Source organism: Abramis brama, assembly GCF_963993115.1.
Source record: "Abramis brama genome assembly, chromosome: 22".
Lineage (NCBI taxonomy): Eukaryota > Metazoa > Chordata > Actinopteri > Cypriniformes > Leuciscidae > Abramis > Abramis brama.
This window is the reverse complement of record NC_139984.1, coordinates 5,406,527-5,433,899: the sequence shown is the minus strand read 5'-3', so window position 1 is coordinate 5,433,899 and position 27,373 is coordinate 5,406,527. Positions and strand designations below refer to the sequence as shown.

Sequence of the window (27,373 nt, the reverse complement as noted above, 5' to 3'; positions counted from 1 at the left end):
GGATGCAGCGCATGCGCAGTAGCGGTACAGTCAGACTTAACTCGACGGCAGTCGTCATTTTTTATCAAAGCTTTTAAAATACCGGCATCTTTGTCATTTCTAGATAATACCCACATCATCTTATTATTCATCTTCAGAGTCTCAACATGAGTGGAGATCATGCATATAAACGCCATCAGGTACCACATTTCGAACATGTTATTTATATTAAACTATTCGCGCAGGACATAGTTCTTTGCAGTGAAATTGTACGTAAACTTTACAAACGAAAAGTTAAGATTGTGCATACATGGAAAATATTTGAATAGCACAACGCCAACTTTATGCGCAAATATCTTCTAATTGCATGTGTTTTTGTTATTGAAATGCGACATGGTATGTTTAAATGCTGTATACATGTGTGTTTCAGATGGAGTCCGGCTCTGTGGACTACAGTAAGTGTGTGTTTACAGGTGATGAAGCAGCGCTCGTGACAGTCACAGTGAGATGGAGCAGAAATGGCGTCAGAGACTAAGTCCCGTCAGCCGCTCTCTCTGCTGTCTATTGTTCAGAAACAGCGCTGCAAAACAACACTTGACACCTGAAATGCCTCACACTGAGATCACATTCACATAGAGTAGTAGATCGACTATCGGGAAATGACTGTCATCGTGTGGATTTTGAAGGGTAACGGGCTGAATTTGGCCGCTGAAAGTGGGGAAGGGATGCGTGAGGACTTAGTCTCTGCGCCATTTTCTCTTCTCTGACTGAATATGAGCAGCAATAACTCATGTGACAGGCAACTCGCTCACCATTACAACCACAAAAATGCCATAGTTACCACAGTTGTCACTGTAAAATCATAATAGGAAAGGTTTTGCTATCTTTTTTTGCCTTGAAATTTATTTTTACGTGACGGTCCTGATAACATTATTTTATTGTAGCATTAACTAACTATGGTATTTGGCTTAAACTATGTTTACTAGTAACATTAACAAAAAGTACTGACATTTTAGCACCTTGGGAGTACCATATTGTCTTGGAATGTAGCATGGTAATACTGGCAGGGGTTCTCAAACTTTTTGTGGCCAGGGACCCCCAGCCTAATTGTTTTCCAAGGACTCCTCATAATTATAACAGTGATTAAACCCAAAGTTAATGTGGATGGGAGTAATGAACACACTTGTTTTATTGGCTATAATGGCCCCCATCTGCAGGCCTATATATGGACTTCTTAATAATACAGCAGCATGTTCAAAGTTGTTGACAAAAAAGAAAAGAAAAATAAATTTGGTGTGTCAGTCGCATTGTATTATTATATTTAAAATGAATGTAAAATACTAGATAAAACGAAATATTTACAAAAACATTATGAACATGTATTTAGTTGCCCTTATGTTTATTTAATAGTAGCCATCAAATAAACAAATTTATTTAAAGCGAAACAGAAAATATCTTTGGGCTCCTCTCTCATTTGGCACGTATCTAAATGGTTCCATAGTCACATGTATTTGGATGCTAAACTATTATTTATTTTGTACACGAGACTTCACTTGTGTCCCAGATATCCACGTAAAACATCATAAATTCATATCTGTTTTGAATAGAAAGTGAACTGCTTTCAGGAGCGCGTCAGAAAAATGTACAGAAACTCAGCGTATAGCCTACTTGCCTCACAGACATGAGAACTACGTGTATAAAACCTTTAAGTACGCTTTTAAGTTTCTACGTTTTGCTTATTTGACATTAAATGCATTATATAAGTCACTTTGGAATGTAAGTCACAGCACCTTTCCATATATATATATGGAGAGAGAGAGAGAGAGAGAATGACAGTGGATTAAAAAATGCAATAGTAAATAATTGCTTGTAGTTCTGAAGCAGTAGAGAATGTTGAATTCCAGCAATAGTGAAGGTTTGCTCTGACTGCAGTCGTTGTGGCTTCTTCTTATCTCGCTTTACAGTTGTTGTTGAACCTCATCCACACTGATATTACTCCCTAAACACCCCTTCAAACTGCCTAAACCTTACAAACACATAATTATGAAGGTACAGTGATGCCATCAGATCAGTTTGAGGGCACTCATAAGCTTACATACTCTGCCTATTTTCAACTTTGAAGCAATAAAAAACAAAAAATTTCTTAGATCTGTTTGTCTCTTTGAGTTCCAGTTTGATTTCAAGCCTGCAAAATTAGATAAAATGAAGTTAGGACTCCTTTAAACAAGGAGTCCCCAGTGATATCATAACTTGTGTGTAGGGCAGAGCTGTTGAAAAATAGAGTTACGACACTCCCATAAACTTTCATGGGAATTAAGGAACGTTTGTTGTGGAGCAACCAATAGTTCCAAACAACCAATAGTTCCAAGCAACCAATAGTTCCAAACAACCTATAGTTCCAAACAACCAATAGTTCAATACAACCAATAGTTCCAAACAACCAATAGTTCAATACAACAAATAGTTCCAAACAACCAATAGTTCAATACAACCGATAGTTCCAAACAACCGATAGTTCCAAACAACCAATAGTTCAATACAACCAATAGTTCCAAACAACCAATAGTTCCAAACAACCAATAGTTCCATACAACCAATAGTTCCAAACAACCGATAGTTCCAAACAACCAATAGTTCCAAACAACCAATAGTTCCAAACAACCAATAGTTCCAAACAACCAATAGTTCAATACAACCGATAGTTCCAAACAACCAATAGTTCAATACAACCGATAGTTCCAAACAACCGATAGTTCCAAGCAACCAATAGTTCCAAACAACCAATAGTTCCAAACAACCAATAGTTCCAAACAACCAATAGTTCAATACAACCAATAGTTCAAAACAACCAATAGTTCAATACAACCGATAGTTCCAAACAACCAATAGTTCCAAACAACCAATATTTCCAAACAACCAATAGTTCAATACAACCGATAGTTCCAAACAACCAATAGTTCAATACAACAAATAGTTCCAAACAACCAATAGTTCCAAACAACCAATAGTTCAATACAACCGATAGTTCCAAACAACCAATAGTTCCAAACAACCAATAGTTCCAAACAACCAATAGTTCAATACAACCGATAGTTCCAAACAACCAATAGTTCCATACAACCGATAGTTCCAAACAACCGATAGTTCCAAACAACCAATAGTTCCAAACAACCAATAGTTCCAAACAACCAATAGTTCAATACAACCGATAGTTCCAAACAACCAATAGTTCAATACAACCGATAGTTCCAAACAACCAATAGTTCAATACAACCGATAGTTCCAAACAACCAATAGTTCCAAACAACCAATAGTTCAATACAACCAATAGTTCCAAACAACCAATAGTTCCAAACAACCAATAGTTCCATACAACCAATAGTTCCAAACAACCGATAGTTCCAAACAACCGATAGTTCCAAACAACCAATAGTTCCAAACAACCAATAGTTCCAAACAACCAATAGTTCAATACAACCGATAGTTCCAAACAACCAATAGTTCAATACAACCGATAGTTCCAAACAACCAATAGTTCCAAACAACCAATATTTCCAAACAACCAATAGTTCAATACAACAAATAGTTCCAAGCAACCAATAGTTCCAAACAACCGATAGTTCCAAACAACCAATAGTTCCAAACAACCAATAGTTCCAAACAACCAATAGTTCCAAACAACCAATAGTTCAATACAACCGATAGTTCCAAAAAAACCAATGGTTCCAAACAACCAATATTTCCAAACAACCAATAGTTCAATACAACAAATAGTTCCAAACAACCAATAGTTCAATACAACCGATAGTTCCAAACAACCAATAGTTCCAAACAACCAATAGTTCAATACAACCAATAGTTCCAAACAACCAATAGTTCCAAACAACCAATAGTTCCATACAACCAATAGTTCCAAACAACCGATAGTTCCAAACAACCAATAGTTCCAAACAACCAATAGTTCCAAACAACCGATAGTTCAATACAACCGATAGTTCCAAACAACCGATAGTTCAATTACAACCGATAGTTCCAAACAACCAATAGTTCCAAGCAACCAATAGTTCCAAACAACCGATAGTTCCAAACAACCAATAGTTCCAAACAACCAATAGTTCCAAACAACCAATAGTTCAATACAACCGATAGTTCCAAACAACCAATAGTTCAATACAACCGATAGTTCCAAACAACCAATAGTTCCAAACAACCAATAGTTCCAAACAACCGATAGTTCCAAACAACCAATAGTTCCAAACAACCAATAGTTCAATACAACCAATAGTTCCAAACAACCAATAGTTCCAAACAACCAATAGTTCCAAACAACCAATAGTTCAATACAACCGATAGTTCCAAACAACCAATAGTTCAATACAACCGATAGTTCCAAACAACCAATAGTTCCAAACAACCAATAGTTCCAAACAACCAATAGTTCCAAACAACCAATAGTTCAAAACAACCAATAGTTCCAAACAAGCAATACTGTAGTTCCAAATAACCCATAAGTCAAGCATTAAACCCCATTCATTTCAGTGTTTCTCAAGCACACTCACTAAGTTGATGAAATTACTGCATATTTTTGACATTTTAACACATTAGTTGACCTCTCAGGAATCAACTAATATCCAGGGGGAATAGCCTCAGGAATAGCCAGTGGTATTTTATGAAGCGCATTGTAGTTAATATCTATCGTTAGATAATAAATAGTTGCAGGTAATTGCAGTTAGATAATGTGAGCAACATTTCAATAGCTACCATAACCAAATGCTAGTTGTCATATTTGTAACCGTTTTTAGTCTTTCTGCAATCTTTCTCTCCCTGTAGGAGGTCGAATGAGTTTCTATGAAGACTTCCCATTCAAGGAATAACTTATCTAGAACCTCACTGGATATATTATATAATAAAGAGTTTCGTTGAATGCAATTGGTTGCCTTGTTTTGTTTTTTTGTAACACTATTTTTAACTTCTTTCTTGGGTTAAATTCAGTATTTGCTTGCATTCATTAATATTAACTTCTTGAGTATCATACAATAACATTAGGTTGTGAGAAATTAACCTTTTTTAAATGTAACATTAAAAAATCTAAACCTATAAAAATCTAGTTTTTGATAATATATAAAATATATATTTAAATGCAAAACCTAAAAAAAATAAGTAAACATTTTTGACCGGCAATACTCTTTTGAGAAACTAGACTAAGGGGCCGTTTACACGACACAGTTTTCGACTAAGAACTTTTTATGTGTTTTGGCCGGTCATTAACATAACAACAGGGTTTTTTGGGGCCTAAAAAACGCAAACTTTTGAAAACAGGATTTAAAGTGCAAGTTTTTGAAAACAATACTGTTATCGTCGAAGTGTAAACTACAAAAATGCAAATTTGAGAAAATGTAGATATCATGCATTATATATGAATATTATTTTTCCGGCCACCAGAAACCTCTAATTTCCCTCTGTGCACTGAAATAAAAATAAAAAAATAATAAAAAAAACCTCTATTTTAACCCCGTATTTTAACCTACGCTAATTGTAATATATATATATATATATAATAAACATATTTGCAAAAAAATATTTAGACTAATAAATTAGACTTAAGGTGTTTAGTCAAGGAGTATGAGTGTGACCCAAGTGAGGAACACCTAAACTCAAGAAATCATATTAAAGTAGTCTCTTTATCTCTCTCCAGAATAAAATGCTACTGTAAAGCGTAGTCGGCGTAGTAATCAATGCACATTATGCCTTAATATTTACCAGAAATTGCTGCAAATATTTTGAAACAGCTGTCTATCCAGAGTTGTTTGGCGCTATTGAGAGCTCCATAAACCACATGACCTGGAGATCAAAGCATGTCGCAACTGTTTTTCAATGGCTCTGGTGTAGGAGAGCTTTGAAAAAAAAACATACTTGAGCTGTTTCATTTTGCTCATATTTGTCAATTATTTATTATTTATTTGGGAAGTATGCTAATTTTAAAGTAAATTTAAGAGATTAATATGTTGATCTATGCTTATGAGCTGGTAAACAAACCCTCTTCACAGTCATTGGATTGGCTTCATAATGTAGTGTACTGCCAAAGCATCATGTTTTATTATTTCATAAAAGAAAGCTGGTTAGATGGTCTTTAATGGTTCAGTAGCACAAAAGCAGGTTGCACAGGAGTCGTCGAATGAGAACAGCACAATGCTTTTATACACAACAAGTACATTTATGTGACATTTTGCTCCTATAAGTGTATTTGAACTCTATGAATAATGTGTTTTATGCCATCACTGTTGTATGTTTTTAAAGGTTTAAAACAGGCACATACAATTTAAAAATGAAATTCTAATGGTTTTAAACTAAAACTTAAGCATATAATAGCCTAATAAGCATCATGCGGACATAATATTTATAATTATTATTTTATTTTATTTCCTAAATATACAGTATACCGACATAATCTATGATTACCATATTCATATACTATGGTTTTTACATGGTACAACAAGGTACTGTGTGGTTTTCTTCTGTTACTTTATTGTTAGTAAAATACCATAATAACACAATATACTGGTTATTGTTATGATATAGTATCATGCAGTGTGATATTTTATTTATGCCATTTACATGATATTACATCAAGTAATTGTATATCACATACATTTGAGGAGTCTTAGAATGTATCACAGTCCTTATTTTAATTTAATTTTAAATTAATTTTTATTTCATTCAGATGTATGATACCTCTAAATCTGGGAAGTCTTATAAAAAACTATTATTTTTGACTCAGATTCACACAAACACAAGGACAGACATAAAGACAGAGAACATAAGAGAGAGCGGGACAACTCAAAGAACGGCAACAGGTGATTTTTTTATTACTTCCTTTTTTTCACATTGTTTTCAAGGCAGAAATAATTAACTCATTCCCTGTACTTTCAGGTCTAGCAGATGATTCAATATTATTTTTTATTATTCATTGGAGATTCTTTTATCTATTGTCCTAAAGGAGAATCTCATCTTTTTCCATTTGTTTTACAGCGAACACAGAAGCTCTTCAGAGAAGAAGCATCGAGAGAAAGAAAAAGAGCAACTTAAGGAGCAAGAAAAGCGAAAAGAAGAAAAGGTCGATTCAATTGTGCCATACCAAAGAGTTACAAATAATATAATTAATCCAATATGCGCCTTGTGAAGTATTTGAACATGCTTTATGTGTTTATACATCTTATTTTGGGTGCGTTTTTGTTTTCTTGTGAAGTTCCATAGTTCTGATGGGAAATATCGAGATAAAGAGAATGGCTTTGTAAGGTGAGACAGTGATGTGCTGCAATGTTTACATTTCCACATTGTAAAATATAAAAGATGTATAATTTTATATATAAACCAAGATAAACTGCTGAACTTGTAATCGAACCTAAAAATGTTGTAAAAATAGTACGTCTCTTGTGTCAGCCCACCGTCAATTAAAGTGGAAGAGGATAATGGCTATCATCACTCCATCAAACATGAGAAGTCACTCAAGAGAGAGCGGGATGAAGACGAGTATGTGCAATAAGATCTGTTCCCATGATCCTTAGCATATGGCATGTAAAAACAAAGTGATTTCTATTTGTAAAGCAGGTATAAACACAAGCACAAAAAGGTTAAAGTGGAGAATGAGAAGAAAGTGAAAAAACGTAAACAGGAAGATGACAGTGATTATGAGGAGAGGGAGGTAAACATTCCTCTTTGTCTTGAACTATGTACACCTTCTCTTTGGCTTTGGACTGTTATTGAAGTCATATCTCACTGACCCAGGAAAGGAAACCAAAGAAGAGGACCAAAGTGGAAAAGAAAGACACCACTGGAGGGAAAAAGAAAGCCAAAAATGAGCCGGAGGAGAAGTGGAAATGGTGAGACAAGAAAATTGGAATTTGAGACAAATCTGTACTCATCTTGAAATGTCGCTCCCTTCATCTGTTATGCAATATCTTTTGTCTTTTTCTTCCTCTGTTACTCAGGTGGGAAGAGGAGAGACACACAGATGGCTCCAAATGGAAGTTTCTGGAACATAAAGGTCCTGTGTTCCCCCCGCCATATGAACCCCTGCCAGGCCATATCAGGTTTTATTATGATGGTGAGTAGCGCTGGCCTTTGACCCCACCAGCTGTCTGCTATCATGTTCTAGTCAAATACTATGCAATACTATCCTAAAATAATTAGAGATTTAATTACAATTTGATTTTTTTGTGTGCCCCAATTATACTATTTTAAAGGTTCCTATTTTTTTTAGGTCTCCTATAGTAAGTTCACATGCATCTAAGGTAAAAAATAAACACTTACTAAACATAATAATAATATATATTACTAACACATAATATACAAGGCAGATGCACCTCTTTTCTTACAGTGTCAAAGCGGTTTGATAAAGAAGGATCAGTATGTTGTGATTGGTCTACTCTGCTCTGATTGGCCAGATGACCCAGTCTGTTGTGATTGGTCTGCTCTGATTGGTCAGATGGATCAGTATGTTGTGATTGGTCTACTCTGCTCTGATTGGCCAGATGACCCAGTCTGTTGTGATTGGTCTGCTCTGCTCTGATTGGTCAGATGGATCACTCCGTTATGATTGGTCTACTCTGCTCTGATTGGTCAGATGGATCAGTATGTTGTGATTGGTCTACTCTGCTCTGATTGGTCAGATGGATCACTCCGTTATGATTGGTCTACTCTGCTCTGATTGGTCAGATGGATCAGTATGTTGTGATTGGTCTACTCTGCTCTGATTGGTCAGATGGATCAGTATGTTATGATTGGTCTACTCTGCTCTGATTGGTCAGATGGATCACTCCGTTATGATTGGTCTACTCTGCTCTGATTGGTCAGATGGATCAGTATGTTGTGATTGGTCTACTGCTAAACAAAATGGTTATTAGTATATCTGATTTTCAGCTCCAGATCTTCTTCAGCACTTGATACACAGTGATATGAACAGTAACGATGGCTTTGGTTTTACCGTATCACAGTATATTATCTCCATCCATTCCTCCCAAACTTCATCTCCCTGAATTCAACTACCATCGAAAGCCCGAATGTTTCTTCCATGCTGTGTTTCCCAGAGGAGTATGGGGAGTTCCAGGATGTTTTCAGCAAGCAGCCAATCACTAAACTTCCACCTCATCGGCCATGGGACTGCGCGATTGAGCTGGTACATGGAGCCACCATGCCCAAAGGGAAAGTCTATCCTCTGTTGATCCCGGAGCAGAAGGCCATGGATGAATACATCAAAGAAGCCCTGAAACAAGGGTTTATTCAACCATCTACCTCCCCTTCCGCTTTGAGCTTCTTCATGGCCAAGAAGGATGGAGGCATCCGGCTGTGCATTGACTACAGGGCTCTCAACGATCAAACAATCAAGTATCGCTGTCCTCTTCCCTATAGCCCTGGAAAAACTGGAAAAGAATAGAAGACCGCCTTCGTAACACCTTCAGGCCACTATGAGTACCAGGTTATGCCATACGGACTGACTAACTGACCTTCTGTGTTCCAGGCTTTCATGGATGAGGTGTTCCGAGACATGCTCCAGCAATTCATTATCATCCAGCAATTCGTTATCAATGACATTCTCATCTATTCTCAGAATCTGGTTGAACACCGCAGGCACGTTGTGCAGGTCCTTCAACGACTCAGGGAGTACCACCTTTACCTGAAATTGGAAAAGTGCGAATTCCATCGTCCCTCCATCCAATTCCTCGGTTACATCATTGATGGATCTGGCATTCAGATGTACCAGGGGAAGGTCACCGGCATTAAAGACAGGTCACAATCCACTTCCGTCAAAGCATTTCGACGCTTCTCAGGATTTGCCAATTTCTATCGAAAGTTCATCACCAACTTCAGTCAAATCGCTGCACCATTGACCACACTCCTCCTGAACCGACCCAAGTCTCTGGCCTGGAATTCAGTGGCCACCAATGCTTTCCAACAGCTGAAGAATGCATTTTGTACCGCTCCCATCCTAAAACATCTTGATCCTGACTTCCCCTTTGTCATCGAAGTGGCCGCATCCACCAGCAGAGTCGGAGCAGTACTTTCTCAGCGGCAGGGTGAGTCAGCAGTGCTTCATCCATGTGCCTTCTTTTCAAAGAAACTGAACCTGGCTGAGTAAAATTACGACATTGGGAACCGTGAGCTCCTCGAAATCAAACTCGCCCTAGAAGAATGGAGACATTGGCTGGAGGGAGCAAACCACTTGTTTCAGGTGATTACAGACCCCCACAATTTAGAATATCTCAAGCCAGATGGGCCTTATTCCTCACCCAGTTCAGTTTCAAAGTCACTTATCGTCCTGGACACAAGAACACCAAAGCTGACGCTCTCTCCCATCTTCATTCTCTAAATCTTTCTCATTCTCCCTCCAGCTCTCTTCACTTGTCCTATTCAGTGGGCGATGGACGAATAGATTGCTATAGCCACCAGAGAGGAGCCAGCTCCGCCGCGAGGTCCTGACAGGTGCACATATGTAACATCAACTCTATGCATAACCCTCATGAACTCAGTGCACTCGTCTCCAGGTTCAGGGCATCCAGGTTACCAGCAAACCCTCTCGCTCCTCCGTGAACGTTATTGGTGGCCCAGTATGACCCAGGACGTACAACATTTGGTCCGAGGCTGTTCCACATGCGCTATTTCAAGACACCTTCCAGAAGGCAAACTTTTACCATTACCCATTCCCAATAGACCCTGCAGGGTCTCACCTTGGCATCGCCTTCGTCACAGACTTACCACCCTCTGACACAAACACCTGCATCCTGGTTGTAGTTGACTGTTTCTCTAAGGCTCTAAGTTTACTTCATGTGTGTGGAAAGCCTCCTTCCATCTGCTCGGGGTGTCGGTAAGCTTGTCTTCAGAATACCACCCTCAGACAAACGGCCAAACAGAACGCAAGATCCAAGGAAATCAGATGTTACCTGTGGTCATACTGCCACAACCATTAACACAGCTGGAACCGTTTCCTACCATGGGCCAAGTATGCCCAGAACTCCCTTCGTCAGACCACCACCGGGCTTACACCCTTACAGTGCATGCTCGGCTACCAATCGCCCATGTTTCCCTGCTCAGGTGAGCCGTCAGACGTTCCAGCTGTGAACTCCTTCAGAGGGCAGTACGGAGACACAAGATCCAGGCCGACGCAAGAAGAGCAGCGACACTCATTTACCATCCAGGGCAGAAGATCTGGCTCTCTACCAGGGACATCCGGCTCCGGCTGCCTTCCCGTAAGCTAAGTATATATACAATATAACTACATTTTGTGCGTATGCAACTTTTATACATCAGGCCCCTGGCCAGACTCTGCGATGGGCTCGGGGACGAAATTGGCCTCTGGCATTTGCTCTGTCTCTCGCTTCATGGCAGGCTCGACCTCTGAAAATCAGTCAACAGAACAAGGAACAAGTGTGAGAATAATTAGAAACTACAGTAACAACTATACATGACATGATTGTGACACTTGTATAGTGTGGTGTATAATGAGGATATATTTAAATGTTGAGATAATTATCTTGTGTTTCACAGGAAAGGCCATGAAATTGAGCCCTGGTGCAGAGGAAGTGGCTACGTTTTATGCAAAAATGCTTGACCACGAGTACACAACTAAAGACATATTTAAAAAGAACTTCTTCAAAGATTGGAGGAAGGTAACACACTTTTCAAAAGATTACTTCTCTAATATTATTGCTCTCATACTATTCACAATTGCCAGTTTTAAGGGAATAGTTTTATCAGCCAATGGAAATGTGCAAAAGTTTGAAAATGTCATTATTCTTATAGAAACATTGTCACAGTGTCTTATAGAAACATTGTCCCACAAATGTTTCTTGTAAGGAAATGACATCAGAGGAGAAGTCAAAGATCGCTGAGCTGAAGAAATGTGACTTCACTGAGATGCACAAATACTTTAAAGCACAATCTGAGGCCAGAAAACAGATGTCAAAAGAGGAGAAACAGGTTAGAATGCCACCAACACATACATGCTGCTGAAATACAAACTGACTATTAAACTGAAAAATTCATCTTATTTTCAAAGAAAACCAAAGAAGAGAATGAACGCATTCTGCAGGAGTATGGATTCTGCGTTATGGATAACCACAGGGAGCGGATCGGCAACTTCCGGATCGAGCCTCCAGGTCTGTTCAGAGGACGCGGGGACCATCCTAAGATGGGCAAACTGAAACGCCGCATCCGACCCGAGGACATCATCATCAACTGCAGCAAGTGAGTCCCTAATCATGCTCTATTATTACTATTTTCATGGTGTAGAATAATAGTAGAATTATAAAAAAAAAAAACTAACTGAATAACACTCTTTGCGGAGAGCGGAGACATTGCAACGACAGCAACCCTACAGCAATGACAGCAAGAAACTAGAGCTGTGCGATTTTAGTGCATTTCTTTCCTTCACAGCTGTTATGATTCCTGTCTTGTGTTCCCCTTGTCTTGTGTGGACTTTTGTCATTTCCTGTCCTGTGCCATGTTTTGTAGTCCTTTGTAGTTTTTCTTGTTTATTAGTCTCCCCAGGTGTTTCTAATTAGCCACGCCCCCTTGTTATCTTGTTTAGCTTGTTTTGCCTGTGTATTTAAGCCCTGTGTCTAGTTTCAGTCTTTGTGAGTTCTTGATGTTGTATGTTGGTTGTTCTGTTCCCGAGTCCTGTTCCCTAGTCCTGTTCCCTAGTCTTGTTCCCTAGTCTTGTTCCCTAGTCTGAGTTTGTCTTTGTCAAGTTTTGAGTTTGTTTAAATAAAGTGTGCTGCACTGCCTGCTCCGCCCTGGCCTCCCGTCCTGCCGCAGTCTCCAGGCCCTCTTCCGCTCCACGGGCCTGGCCCTCCATCCCACTCCCGGGTCCGCCTCCGCTCCACCACCCTCCTGGACTGTTTCCTGAGGAGCGTCTGGAATCCGCTCCTTAAGTGGGGAGCTCTGTTATGATTCCTGTCTTGTGTTCCCCTTGTCTTGTGTGGACTTAATTAATTTCCTGTCCTGTGCCATGTTTTGTAGTCCTTTGTAGTTTTTCTTGTTTATTAGTCTCCCCAGGTGTTTCTAATTAGCCACACCCCCTTGTTATCTTGTTTAGCTTGTTTGCCTGTGTATTTAAGCCCTGTGTCTAGTTTCAGTCTTTGTGAGTTCTTGATGTTGTATGTTGGTTGTTCTGTTCCCAAGTCCTGTTCCCTAGTTTGTCTTTGTCAAGTTTTGAGTTTGTTTAAATAAAGTGTGCTGCACATGGATCCTGCTTCCTCCTATGTTTCAACTGCAATGTTACAACAGCGGTGCACTTTCTTTCCTCCCTAAAAGACCAACCTGTTAATTTTTTTAATTATTTTATAATGTTTCCTGAGGTGCACTTATAATGTTAATATGATTTTTACATACATTTTTTTTTACATTTTACAAATACAAATGTACAAATAAATGGCTATTTTTTATCCTGATTTTATCCTCTGATTTGAATGCTATGTTTGAAGGGGTGTGTCTGATGTGAGACTTCAGTGTAAATGCCCACTGCTGTAATTGGCTGACATCTTTGCATATGAAATAAGTACTACATGTGGAACCCTCTCGAATACTTTTACGACTTTTTTACTATTACAGCTGTCGAGAATAACGAATCTTGAAAAGTATCTATTCCCATCACATGAAAGTTTGCAGTGATGAGCATTGAGCAGATGACAGCTCTGAGAATGCAGAAATCACGTTGCAATGATGAGATCACTGCATTCACGTGATCAACAGACTGATCACATGAATGCAGTGATCTCATCATTGCAACGCGATTTCTGCATTCTCACGAATGCTTTCACCATAAATAACAAAGCAAACACTGTGTTTTGAAACATACTGGATTTTTATATTTTAACAACCTCTTAACTGTCAAAAGATCAAGAAATTTTTTAATTCACAGTTCATGACCCCTTTAACGTCCAAATCAGCAATATTGTCTACTGTTGCTAACCTGCAGGATGTGCTTGATAATAATAAGAGTTAAACTGCATTAAGCTGTGAAAGAGATACTGTTCTCCAAGCGGCTTTCTGTGCGTGTGCAACTGTAGTAGACACTTCGGGTTCGTGCCTAAACAGTTAAAAACACTCAGAAATATTTCAAAATGCCCAGCTTGATGAGTATTCACTTAAACACCGTCGGTTATGTCTTAAGTGAACATAAACAGTTGGGAAATAGTCACATGTGTATGTGTAGTATATTGGATCTGTGCATTCAGTCTTAAAGTGACAGCAGCCTAATAAACCTTCTGCTGTATGTGTCAAACAACAAAAGACAAAGAGAAAATCACTCACTGCTCTTTAGTAGATTTACTAGGATTAATATATATTTATAGTCAAAACTATGCAGTGTTGGTTTAAATTTGATTACTTTCTGTTGATAAAGACTTCTGTTTTTTATCATTATTATTTATTTCACAGGAATACTATATTTGTTAAGCTCCATGCTGTTCCTAATCACCTTAAGTTAAACTTTTGAGCGTTTTTTGACCCGCTTAATTAGGACTTTAAGTAGATGTCATTTATATGTAATTTCATAATTACGTCTATTGAAATATGGTTATAGTGTACTGCCGAATGTGCAGACAAGCGTTTATGGTAAACTAAACTATACTTTAATGTCTTTTCTATTAAAACTAACGTCATGTTTTATTAAATATATTTGTAGTTACACATTTGTAATGATGAAGTTGCAATTTAGTCAATTTAAAATATATTAACATCAAATGCAATATAAAAAAAAACACTAAAGTTCAAATTAAAAAGTACTCAACACATCACAATAAGTGTACTTCTTTAAAGCATGACAAAATATTATTAAAACATAGTGATTTAAAATGTACTTTACAGTACAAATTTTAATTGGACATATTTAAGTGCATATTTTAAAAACGTACTTAAGTATGTTAAGAAAACAGTCATAACTGTACTCTCTTTAAGTGCACTTAAGTGGGCTTTTATTTCATTAATATATTTTCTGTGAAAACAGTTTTATTTAAAAAAACATACTTTAAGATTTGAAGTACACTATTTCAGTACAATTAGGCACACTTCACAAGGGTTAGCTAAGTGGTTAATGTAACCTAAAGGCTTCTGGTTGAAACACCAGGTAGAGGAATTGATGGAGAGTTTCTGAGATGATATTCACTGATCAGAGCACTTGAGCTCAGGTTCCTCCAGCATGATTCTTTCTCTAGTAAATGTAATTCTTGGTAGAGAAGTGTTTGGCAGAGTTTTAAGTACTGGCCCACAGCCCACATATTTAGCTGGCTATTGTTGTAGTTGCAGAGCGGTCAGTGTGATGTTGTTGTGGCCCTCGTGAAGGAGTTGTTTATCCTGTGAGTGTGTCAGAGGGCCGCTTCCTGTGTGTGTGTGTGTGTGTGTGTGTGTGTGTGTGTGTGTGTGTGTTGTGGCCGGCCTGATCCTGTTTTTCTTGAGCAGATGTGTCATGTTCAAACTCTGATAACATCTTTCATACAGATCTCCAACAGAAGGAATGTCATTTCCCAATATAACTTAGTGTTTCATTTCAGAGTTTCCATATTAGATTCCAGATCTTCAAGTAAAACCTGTTTTCAACAAGCTGTAAAACTTGAAAGTGTTTTTGCGAGTGTGACCGTCTCCCATTGTCTGTTGTCCTCAGAGATTCTGTTCACCCCAGACCCCCCCCAGGCTCCAGGTGGAAGGAAGTTCGTCATGACAACAAAGTCACATGGCTGGTGTCGTGGACGGAGAATATTCAGGGCTCCATCAAATACATCATGCTCAACCCCAGCTCCAGAATCAAGGTCAGAAACGGCTCTTTACTTCAGACAGGGGTTTAATTTTTCAAACAACACTATTAAGGCGAGACACTACAGGTGAATAGGGTAAAAATTTTAACTAGCAGATATCACCATGAAACTTTCCCAGTTGATTACCTACATTAAGATGAGAAAAAAATGTATTACAAGTTTTCTGTAATTTAATGTTTAAATATGCAAATTAGGCAATATTTAATTAAATATGCTCTAATTTGCATAAAAACGAAAAACGAAATCTGAGTATTGGATAAAGCCAGGTTAAAAATTATTTTTTCATTGTGTTCACATATTAGATGGGAAAAGATTACAGGGGGATTTATGGATATCTACTTTTGTTATCCTGTAAATCAGAATATACTGTCAATAGCCTTAAAAAAATGATTTTCGCCATGTTTTTTGGAATAAAATGTTATATAAATCAAGCTAGGAATAATATATTTACAAATCCCTCTGTAAATGTCTTCATAATATAACTAGGTACAAGACTGGAGAGTTTGGTGTATATCGGTGCTACTGAAGTGGAGATTTCGGACTTGGAGTATGAGAGAAAAGTCATTTTGAGAAAACGTGCTTTAAAGATTTATCATCAGCCAATGAGATTGCGCATTCAGCCCTTTTACTTTCACGATTGGTTGCTGATAAAAAGGAAATGACCTTATTTGGATCTGACAGCACTGTACAGGAGAGAGAGAGCTTTCCAGCGGTGCATGTGTTGATTGAGAACGCCAACTTTTGTTGAATTTATGAGAAATCTACAGACCAAGTGTAGTAAAATGTAGTAAAATAAAGACCTAAATGTGTATTTCGGACTTTTTTTCACCACAAGTCTGAAAGAAGACACGCTATTGAAGACAAATATCCAAAAATCTCAAAATTGACCAGTAAAAATAAAACAATGTTTTTGCCTGCCGTGTCTCGCCTTAAATGTGTCCTTTCACGACATGTCAAGTCCCACACCAAGACTGAAGTGTCCTCTCTCTCTCTGCAACACCTCACGTTTAAAACTGTGGATTGTGGGATATAACAAGAACAGCAGGTGTTTTACAGCATGACAGACTTGTAACTGATGTCAGTAATCTCAAATTCAGTGTTTATCAGAATATTGGCCTGGCCAGTATATTACAGTACATTAGTATGTAATGGAGGGTGTGAGCGTGACGTCACTGTCGGCTGGAGTGACTGCAGTTACACACACTGAGTGGCAAAAAGACTTGAGTGGCAGCATTTGTTTTCAGCATGAATGCCGAGAAAAACCCAAAACACATCTAAAACGGGAAAGAGGTTTGCGATTGACTGTACAAACAGATTTGACAAGAAATCTGAGGTATACTAATAATGTAAATTAATGATTGCAATAATTAAAATGCAAATTAATAATTTGCTTTATTTATTTCCCCGGCGTCGAGATCAGGCAAAGGAAACACTACATTTCATTTCAATATCCTTGGATCACTGGATCTTTGATTAGTTGTAAGGAACACTATATCCAGTCCAACCTTTAGTTTAAACTGATAATCGTTTGTTTTGCTTGCGTTTGGCCACTCATTCCGGCTGAGAGGGGCGTGTTCCTGCGGGAAAGTGACGTCAGTGCATTCCCTCTATACTAGCGATATCCAATTTGCGAAGGAATCGTTCATTTAAAGCTCGTTTGTTTAGTGATTTGGTCCTATGATGCTTTATTTACATGTTCATCTTTCTTTAGTGTGTAATGTTGCTGTTTGAGCATGAAAAAGTCCCTCTAGCAGGAAATCTTCTCTATATCAGTGTCACTAGCTGTGTTTCCATTACAATTCAAACTGCGCAAATTGAAATTGGGAATTGAAAATACGCCCAATGGAAACACGTCAATTTCGCAAAAACTCCCATTTATCGCAAAACAGTTTTTGCGCTCGCATGAGGGGGGTTTTCAGGCAATTCGAAAAATAAATATTTCGCAAAACTGCAATGGAAACAGTTTTTGCACATTTACAGGTCAGCTGACGTAGATGACGCGGTGTGTTTGGACAGAATACGAGACAGAGCTCTTTATTAAATTCATATAAGACAAAAGAATTACAGGAATACTGGATTCTAAACCTCAAAGAAATGCCACAATCAAGACCTCGGAGCAGAAATGAGGGAGAAACACCCAGAAACAACTCATATCATATGTGTCGCTCACAAGTATAATAAGGGTCGTTCCTTACCATTAATGCTTGGAAAACACACATAAATCTCCTTCGATTAATAATAATGGCCAGTGCAGTGGCTGGGATATATTACATAAACCTACGAACATCCGTTGCCATGGTTTTTGGAATGACTTTACTGATCGCGAGAGGAAAAAATGAAGTTTTAGTTGCATAACATCAGTTAATGGAAACGCCGTCATTTCGCAATAGTTTTTTGTCGACATTTAGAAAAAAATCGCAAAAGTTTTGCGCAAATCTGTAATGGAAACACGCCTACTGTTTCTGAACTCCCTGAAACGCCTCCATTTGTAGTCTTGAGTTTCTTCCGGGAACGAACACGTCACAATATTCCTCATTTAAATAATTCATACGCAGAATAAAGGGGCGGGGCCTGGTTGAGTGAGTTAGTAGTGTGTTGAAACTGCTGGGTATGGTAAGGGGCGGGTCATTTCCCAAACACACTCGAAGCGCTTGACCAATCACAACACACTGATCCAGCCGACCAATCAGAGCACACTGTGCTTTTCAGAAGGAGGGGCTTCATAAGCCGCGTTTCCACCGAAATTACCCAGAACAATTTGTCCCAGGAACTTTTTTCCCCCCAGACCTGTTGCTAGCCGCGTTTCCACCGTGGTCTAAAGTACTGTGAAGATTAGGCAAATATTCCGGTGACGTAGGACTGCGCGCGACTTTACAGTTCCCCCTGGATTTCATCCTCTTAATTTAAGCTTAATAAAGCCTGAACATCGTCATCGGTCCATCGGTCGTATTTAAACTCCATTGTTGATTCGAATAGCAGACGACTGTTACTGCACTCACCGCAACAGATGGTGGTTGAATAAAATGCTGCGTGGAGTCAACCAATCAAAATGCGGCATGAACTCAACCAATCAGCATGTTCAGCGCCCAAGTCCCACCCCTGAGTTCCTGAACTTTGAAAAAGTACTACCCTCACGAGCAGGGACTTTCGGAGGGGGAATTATTTACCTGGAACTTCATTTAGACCCTGGTTCCTGCGGTGTAAACACCGTACCAGCCCAAAGTTCCTAGTTCCTGGGGAAAGTTCCTGTGGTGGAAACGCAACTATAGAGACAGGAACTAAACAGAGCGTTACTGACAGACTGAGAAGATATTTTTTTGATTTGCCGGTTGTCGTAGGAGAAGCCACCTTACAGGACTGCCTGTGTCAGTAACAGTTAGTTCATAACAGAAACTAATGATCAAAGACTTTCGGCCAAGGCTCAAAGGAATCTTTTAGGATTCAGAATGATTTCTGAAGGATCATGTGACACTGAAGCAATGATGCTGAAAATTCAGCTTTGATCACAGGAATACATTACATTTTACTATATTTTCAAATAGTTAATAACAGTTACTTTAAATTGAAATAATAATGTAATAATATTTCTGTTTTTACTAATTGTTTTAATAAACGAGCATAAGAGACTTCTTTCAAAAATCTTAACAACCCCAAATTTTTTGAATGGTACTGCGAAAAATATATATTTATTAAAACCGTATGAAATTCCAATGAGGAACTTCTGACACTTTTGAGTGACTTGATGATTGACCACAATGATTTGTGGAATCAGTTCAATGAAATGAACCAGTTCGCTCCAGTAAAAATGAAACTCTTCAATTCTAGTTAAGGTTTGTGTGTGTGTCTCAGGGAGAGAAGGACTGGCAGAAGTACGAGACGGCGCGCCGGCTGAAGAAGTGTGTGGAGCGGATCCGAGCGCAGTACCGGGAGGACTGGAGGAGTAAAGAGATGAGGATCAGACAGAGAGCCGTCGCACTTTACTTCATTGACAAGGTCTCCCTTCATTACACACATTCTGCTGTTTAAATCACTACTTTTAAAAAGTACCTCTTCATCTCTCAAGGAAAGTTTCTGCAAACAAAACTGCACTGGTGAATCCTCATTAAAGTAAGATAAAGTGGACATATCCTATAATCTTTTTCTTACATTATATAGCAGTGGTCCTCAGGTGTTTTTTCTTCAGGATCCCCTTGGTACCCCAACACAAAATCAGTTATTAGTAAACAAGAATGTCCTTAACAGTGATGGATCCTGTATCCTTGGTAAAAGTGGGATAACCCTAATTATGGTGAGTTGCACTAAACCCATGTGCAGTTTATTAATCCAGAATCAAAAGTGAACCAAAACAAAACGATAACTTGAAACATGGCTTGAAGCAGAAAATAACAGCAGTTACAGGGAACAACATTAAAGGCCATTGCACACTGAGTCCGAAATTCGCATCCGAAATTTTCGCACGTTTAAAAAAAAATTCGACCTCACGTTATGTCAATCACGCTTGCACACTGTCTACAAAACTTTCGTCCGTAAAAAAAAAATTCGGATTGGGTTCGATTTTCTGCGTTTTTCGCATCCACAGCCAGTGTTTTGAGAGGTTTTTTTGAAAATTCAGAGCCACCGTACAAGCGAACGACAAAATCCAGAATGACGTCTGACAAGTTGATACACTATTCGTCTCACAGCACAAGTACTGTATGAAACACAAAATGCGGATTACAAAGACACTGAATAAAATATAACCTGTATACAGCTGTTCTGTCTGCCCAGCGCTTCCGCAGGTGTGTGTGTGTGTGTGTGTGTGTGTGTCCGTCCATAGACATACTGTCAGTCTCTGTTCAGGATCGATTGGTTCACGGAAATTGGTGGTCTTCTTTTTAATATGTGGCTCCAGTATCGCTAGCAAAGCATCAAACTGTTCCACTGACATTCTGAGGTAAATTTTGAATCGTTTGGGATAATTTCGCAACTCCTTGATAAGGAGGTGAAACTCTCCTTCCTCTCAGCGCAATCTCAGGATTGGATGGACCCAATATTTCCTCTTTCTTTTTTTCTTTCTCTTTTTAAGAAGAAAGAGGGCAACAAATTCATCCTCACTGCTTGACGAATCCATTTAGTATTTTTTGCGTTTTTTTCCGCAAAGGTTTAATAAATACGCATCGGACTCAGTGTGCAAGGTTTCTGTGCGTGACGAATTTTAAGGCTGACGAACACGAAAAAACGCATACGAAAATTTCGGACTCAGTGTGCAATGGCCTTAACAAGTAACTCCTGTGAACAAAAAGACAATGAAACAATGAGAAAACAACTGATTAAACAAGAACCAATGAGAATATAACACATGAACCAAGGGAAGCACATGACGGGATAAGGGAATCGCATGACAAACAGGAACCATGAAGATGAAAACTACAAAATAAAAGACATGAAAACAAATAAAACGCAAACCAACGTGACAATTATTTACATTTAGCATAGTTATTTTTTTGTAACTCATCAGAACAGACCTCCAACCTTCCAGTTGAGAACTAATGATATAACCAGCGGTGCACATCACTGTTTCTGGTCTAGTTCTCTAGCACCTGGAGATTGTTACTCACACTAATCCTATCGTCATCACTTTCCTCCGGACTGCTCTCCTCACTATCTTCTTTACTCTCGAACATGGTAGATGATGATGATGATGACGAAGAAGTTTATTTTATTTTATTTTATTTTATTTTATTAACATTAATGACACAGACAACAGCAGGAATATTAGGCTGCTGTCACTTTAAGACCAAATATACTGACACACATCCGGTTTCTTTCTCAACTTTTCACTTGAAAAGTCTGTGTCTATGACATAACCAAGAGAATACTTGTCGAGACCGCATTTTGACATCATTTTTTGTGTATGTGTCCGTTCAAGCGCAAGTAAATGCGAAAGACGAATCAATTCAGTGTTGCTGTCTGAAACTCATCTCTCTCTCTCTCTCTCTCTCTCTCTCTCTCTCTCTCTCTCTCTCTCTCTAATAATTAATGATCACACTTAACATCATGATTGCTATCTTACCAGATAGGGAGAAAAATCCTACTCCAGTAAGTAAACGTGTCCCTGTCCCCAAAAATGTTGGTACTCAAAAGTGCTTCCCTCCACGTTTTCTGGTGCGCATCGTTTATTTGTACCACGCATGTGCACCAGTTATATGCACCCCTTGATATAACTCTCTGGGCCCTATAACGATCTGAAACGTAAGTATCAAGCGCGAAACGCAAGTAGCTTTGTGGGCGGGTCTCGGGCGCTGTTGCTATTATACCGGCGGGATAAATGACTCTTGCACCCGACGCAAATCTAAAATGTGTTGGTCTGAAGTAGCTTCATTACTCATAGGTGTGGTTTGGGCGTAACGTGAAATAAACCAATCAGAGCGTCATCTCACATTCCCTTTAAGAGCAGGCGTGCTTGTTCCATGGCGGATTGCTATTATAACGGCGGATTTGCAGGAGCGGTTCACAGCCGAGGAGACCGACGTTCTCGTCAGGGCCGTAAAACACAGAGAATTGACATTGTATGGGGATGGAGAAACACACCCAAATTAGCTTCAGTTAAACAGGCGTATGATAATTTGGGTAAATGTGTAAGCTAGATTTATGCCTATTTTTCACATCTTCATGAACACAACAATGATTTCCCTCGTGTGTTAATATTTTTCCTTGTAATAATGTATGGTTTTCTAAAAATGAGAACTGCTGCGTTTGTGTGTAGATGAGAGAAGCAAAGTGTATGTGTGTTGAGCACACGCTACATTATGGCCAAGCATGCGCCCTTAAAATAGCATCTAAATAACGCGCCACTGACTTTAGACTAGGTTTCTCCTGGTCTGTGGCAGAATTGTTTTCTGAAACTGCAAAATAGCACCAGGGAACATTTGCGCCGGAACACGGCTCCTCTTTGCGCTGAACCGCCCCTGGGAGCACAAGTTCATTTCCTAACTTACCGACGTGCGTCTGTGGAGGGAAAAGTACGCTGTGCGCGGGTGCATAATAGGAATGATACATGCGTCGGTGTACAAAGTCAATTGCGCTGGGTGCAAGATGGGGCCCATAGTGTTTGAAGTTGTTCCTATTGTGACATATAACCGGGTGAAACAGCTTCTCAAGCAAGAATAAATGTAGGGTGGGACTTGATCTTTGTAGATTAGGAAGTGATTGGATGGTTGTGGTTTGCTATTGGTGGATCAGATGTGAGTGACAGGTCGACCCCGCCCTCGTCATCAGAGAAGAGAAGAGATGCCAAGAGGAAGTTATTCTGATTCAAGAATATGAGGCACATGGATGAAAAACAATGATGTTCACAGATAAATCAGTTTGGATAAACACTGCAATATTTAATTATAAAAAATAAGAATTGTCCATTGTTTGTGTGTGTGTGTGTGTGTTGTGCAGCTGGCTCTGAGGGCTGGTAATGAGAAGGACGAGGGGGAGACGGCTGATACGGTGGGCTGCTGCTCTCTGCGCGTCGAGCACATCAAGCTCTACCCTCAGCTCGACCGACAGGACTTCGTGGTGGAGTTCGACTTCCTGGGGAAAGACTCCATCCGTTACTACAACAAAATCCCAGTGGAGAAAAGAGTAAGAGAGAGAGACATTGTTGATATATAAATCTGGATTATGGGGAGGGAGGGAATGTGTTTCAATGTTTATAACTAACAAATAAATATCATTTTTGTTGTGTTAGGTCTTTAAAAACCTACAGTTATTTCTTGAAAACAAGCAGCCGGAAGACGATCTGTTCGACCGGCTCAACGTAAGACATTTCACCATGAACATCATCATTCCTGGTGTGCATCTTTAGAGCCTGACGTATTAAATCATATCTTTTTTTATTTCTTTTTTTATGTACATTTATTGAACCTTTATGCAAAATATTCAAATAGAAGGTTTACATATGTGTTTTTTTGTTGAGTATCATATTTGAAACATCAGGCTATTATTGCTCATATATACAGTGAGAAGTAGTTATTTTATTTAGTAAAGTAATTTGTGGCAGCTGCTGATATTTATATTGTGAAAATATTAGATGAAATTCTGAAAGGTTGTAATGTAAATCAGTGAGATTTTCATAATAGTATAGCAGATACATAAAATGCATTTACATATCAGTCGTCACTCTATATCTCTAAATTGTCTTAGTTGATATTTAAAAGCTTAGTTTTTATGATTAAAGTTCTGTAGTTTTATAACATATAATGCAATACAATGATGATTGAGAGATTAACAAATTAAAGTTTTGGTCATGTTGATCATTTAGAGGCCATTGAAATTCATGTATTAAATATGATACAGTAGGTTTATAGGGTCAATGTGACGTGCGCTGTCTGCTGTTCCTCAGACATCAATCCTGAATAAACACCTCCAGGAGTTGATGGATGGGTTGACGGCGAAAGTGTTTCGCACTTACAACGCGTCCATTACCCTCCAACAGCAACTCAAAGAACTGACCAGCCGTGAGTCTCTCTCTCCTCTCCTCTTTTCCATATCTCTGTACATGGTGAATTATTTGAGAATATCTCAACAATTTAGCAGTTTCGCTGTCGACGAAAAGTTGACGCACACACTTTTAATAATTGAAACTTTGGTTTTCATGCTAAAAGTTCATAATAAAACATTTAATCTAGTATTTGTCAATAAAAAAATATAAAATAATATCCTCTAGAAAGTATAATATATATATTATCCTCTAAAATATAATATTATCTTTTTTATTGCCTTTTTTTATTACATCACATATTTTAGTAGTTATCATAAATTAGGTATCATTTGAAAGCTTACGAACTCAGAATTCATCCTGTAAAAAAATCGTTTTGAAATTGGACGTTGCGTTTCCATAGAAACGATACTCTAAATTATTTTATCAGGCTCCTCCCCTTTTTGGTGTCATCTTGTTTCATAATTTATGATCAAAACCTTTTCTAATCTTGACAAAACACATATTGTCAGAAAGGTCTGAGTCTCAAGGTTCCATATTTTGTGACAGAAGTGATATTTGGACAGAAATGTATTAATTTGTTACGGCAGAATGCATACAATTAAATTCGATGGAATGTATGTCACCCAGTGGCTATTTTTGGTATTACGCCTAAATAAAATCTCATGGGAACTTCATTTTTTGTGATATCAACTTCAAATTTGGAACACAACTTGGTTAGATATATGGCTTTGATTTTATAGTAATTTTTATATATTTTGTAAAGTATATATTTTATATAAAATAAAAAATATTGAGTACAGTATATTAGATTTACTGTAAATTTAAACTTCCATAACTTTTACATACTTCATTTTATTGAAGTGCTTTCACTTCAGTAATAACCTGCTGAGTGTTTCCTTTAAAACAAGACCAAACTTAGGTTTATATTCCAAAGCATTCTTGAATTACAACCATTTAAGTTTGAATAGTGCATTTTAATATCCATTCTCAAAAAGGGGGGTGACAGTTAAGGGGTTAAATATTGTATTTAAATGAATTAAATGACTTCAAGCGGCCCTTCATGCTGATTGTTACAGCTGATGAGAACATCACTGAGAAGATCCTCTCATATAACAGAGCGAACCGAGCCGTGGCTCTTCTCTGTAACCACCAGAGGGCGCCACCCAAAACCTTTGAGAAATCCATGCAGAATTTGCAGATCAAGGTGAGAGTGATTAAAAAATCATGAGTAATGTGAATTCGGGACTGTTTTGTCTGTCATCAGTAAAGGGGGAAACCTTTTATGTAACGGTATCATATTGTTCTGTAGATAGACGAGAAAAAGAAACAGCTCTCTGCTGCCAGGAAGGAGCATAAAGCAGCCAAAGCCGATGCCAAGACGCTCCGCGATGAGAAAAGTAAAAAGTAAGCAAGCTTCGACTGGCAGTCAGTTTTTAATTCTTTTGTTTTCATTTAACTGAATTGAACTGGAAACTGATCTAATAAGTATTAACGGCGCGGGTAATAAAAGTGTGTAGTGTTATATCAGAGCCATGATAAACGTGTGTGTTTTACTTCGAGGGCGGTGGACATGAAGAAGAGAGCAGTGGAGAGGATCTCTGAACAGCTCATGAAGCTGGAGGTTCAGGCCACAGACCGCGAGGAGAATAAACAGATCGCATTAGGCACGTCTAAACTCAACTACCTGGACCCACGGATCTCAGTCGCCTGGTAAGAGTCTCTGTGTGTGCACTCATAGTGACTTCGCCAAGTTGGACTTGATTCTAGTAGTCTCACTTTTCCTTTAGTGTTCGTAGTGTAGATATACTGTAGGTTGCTCATGTCTCTTCTAAGTCCTTTCGAGGGGAAAAACATGCAGGCGGGAACAATGGGCTCTGGCAGTTTTCCTCTTGTTTGTAACGTCCGTGGATGGGAAACAGTGGCGGTTTAGGCCTGAGAAGGGTCTGTGCCTGAACCAAACCTCTGCCTGTGTGTGTACTGTCATCAGCCCACCTCTTGGCTTGGTTTTGGGAAAAACTCCCCTACTGTGACACAATGTTCACCAGTTTTGTTTTTGGAAAAGCGTGGGAAACAATCCTTTGACCTTTACCCATGCTAAATGTGCATTTGTGAAAGAGATTTTCTTCAGCCATGATCTCTTGTTTACCACTTTCGTCCGTCCACAGGTGCAAAAAATGGGGAGTCTCCATTGAGAAGATCTACAACAAAACACAGCGAGAGAAGTTTGCCTGGGCTATCGACATGGCAGATGAGGACTTTGAGTTTTAGAGTTTATTTTACATTGTTGCTGTGCTGATGAATTGTCTATAAAAGGTGTTTATCACGATTTTAATCATATTTTTGCTTGTGATTTGATCAGGATAGATGATGAATTTAAAGTAAAACACAAGCCGATAGTTTCTCTGGAAATAAGGCGCACATTAGTTCAGTGGTTATGTGTTTAACTTAAGCTATTTGAAAAGAAAACGGGCCTGTTACTGAGCCTTGCTGAACACCACGTCTTTTCACAAGAAAAGCTGCCAATGTTTCATACCATGCCTTCAGTTTTAGCATCCTTTGGTTTTAGCCTTCAGATATATTGATGATTTTAATATCATTTTTAATAGTGAATTAAGAAATGTGTAGTGAAAAATCATGTATTAGCTGGCAAATATAAAGAAAAACAATCAGAGGCACGAATGTCATGATGAGGCAATGTGAACAAACGTGAATGTCTTTCTTTGTTATTTTAATATTTCTATCAGGGATGTACATTTTGTTTTTAATGTGTGTAAAGAGCTGTATTTTAACAAAAGAATGTGTCGCTTTTCATTATAGTGATTATCCCTCTCTTTAGCACTGTCCGTCCTTTTAATTGTGCGTTTCTGTGCAGTTTATGTGGTATAACAGTTTCTCGTGAAAGCAAAATTATTTATATGTTGCACAGCCCTATTTAGATTAAGCTTATATAAAGTGTATATATAAAAAAAATATTCCAATTAAATTATGAATCCATAAATTATTCAGAAAAAGTCACTGTCAACTGTCTGGCCACTTTGATGTGTTTATAGAAATCTGTAATTAAAAGTCTTGTAAAGTCCTGCTTACAGTTTTTAAGAAGATCATACTGTAAATATGA

The 27,373-nt window shown here is 38.4% G+C and overlaps 1 protein-coding gene across 4 annotated transcripts; it reads left to right on the top strand.

Moving 5' to 3' along the window:
• Window positions 1–27,373, top strand: top1b (DNA topoisomerase Ib). 4 transcript variants are annotated; one of them, XM_084098900.1, is made up of 21 exons: window positions 1–179; window positions 410–452; window positions 6,758–6,833; window positions 7,009–7,093; window positions 7,226–7,275; window positions 7,420–7,509; window positions 7,588–7,681; window positions 7,765–7,859; window positions 7,968–8,083; window positions 11,521–11,642; window positions 11,830–11,952; window positions 12,032–12,219; window positions 15,635–15,779; window positions 19,635–19,778; window positions 23,211–23,396; window positions 23,503–23,571; window positions 24,157–24,271; window positions 25,332–25,459; window positions 25,565–25,659; window positions 25,816–25,965; window positions 26,421–27,373. In XM_084098900.1, the coding sequence occupies exons 1-21, from the start codon at window positions 147–149 to the stop codon at window positions 26,521–26,523; spliced, it is 2,250 nt and encodes a 749-aa protein (XP_083955026.1). In that variant the 5' UTR covers window positions 1–146; the 3' UTR covers window positions 26,524–27,373. The 4 variants fall into 4 exon arrangements, with proteins under 4 accessions (XP_083955026.1, XP_083955025.1, XP_083955028.1 ...); XM_084098899.1 differs by having other exon boundaries at window positions 7,585–7,681; XM_084098902.1 differs by having other exon boundaries at window positions 4–179; window positions 410–434.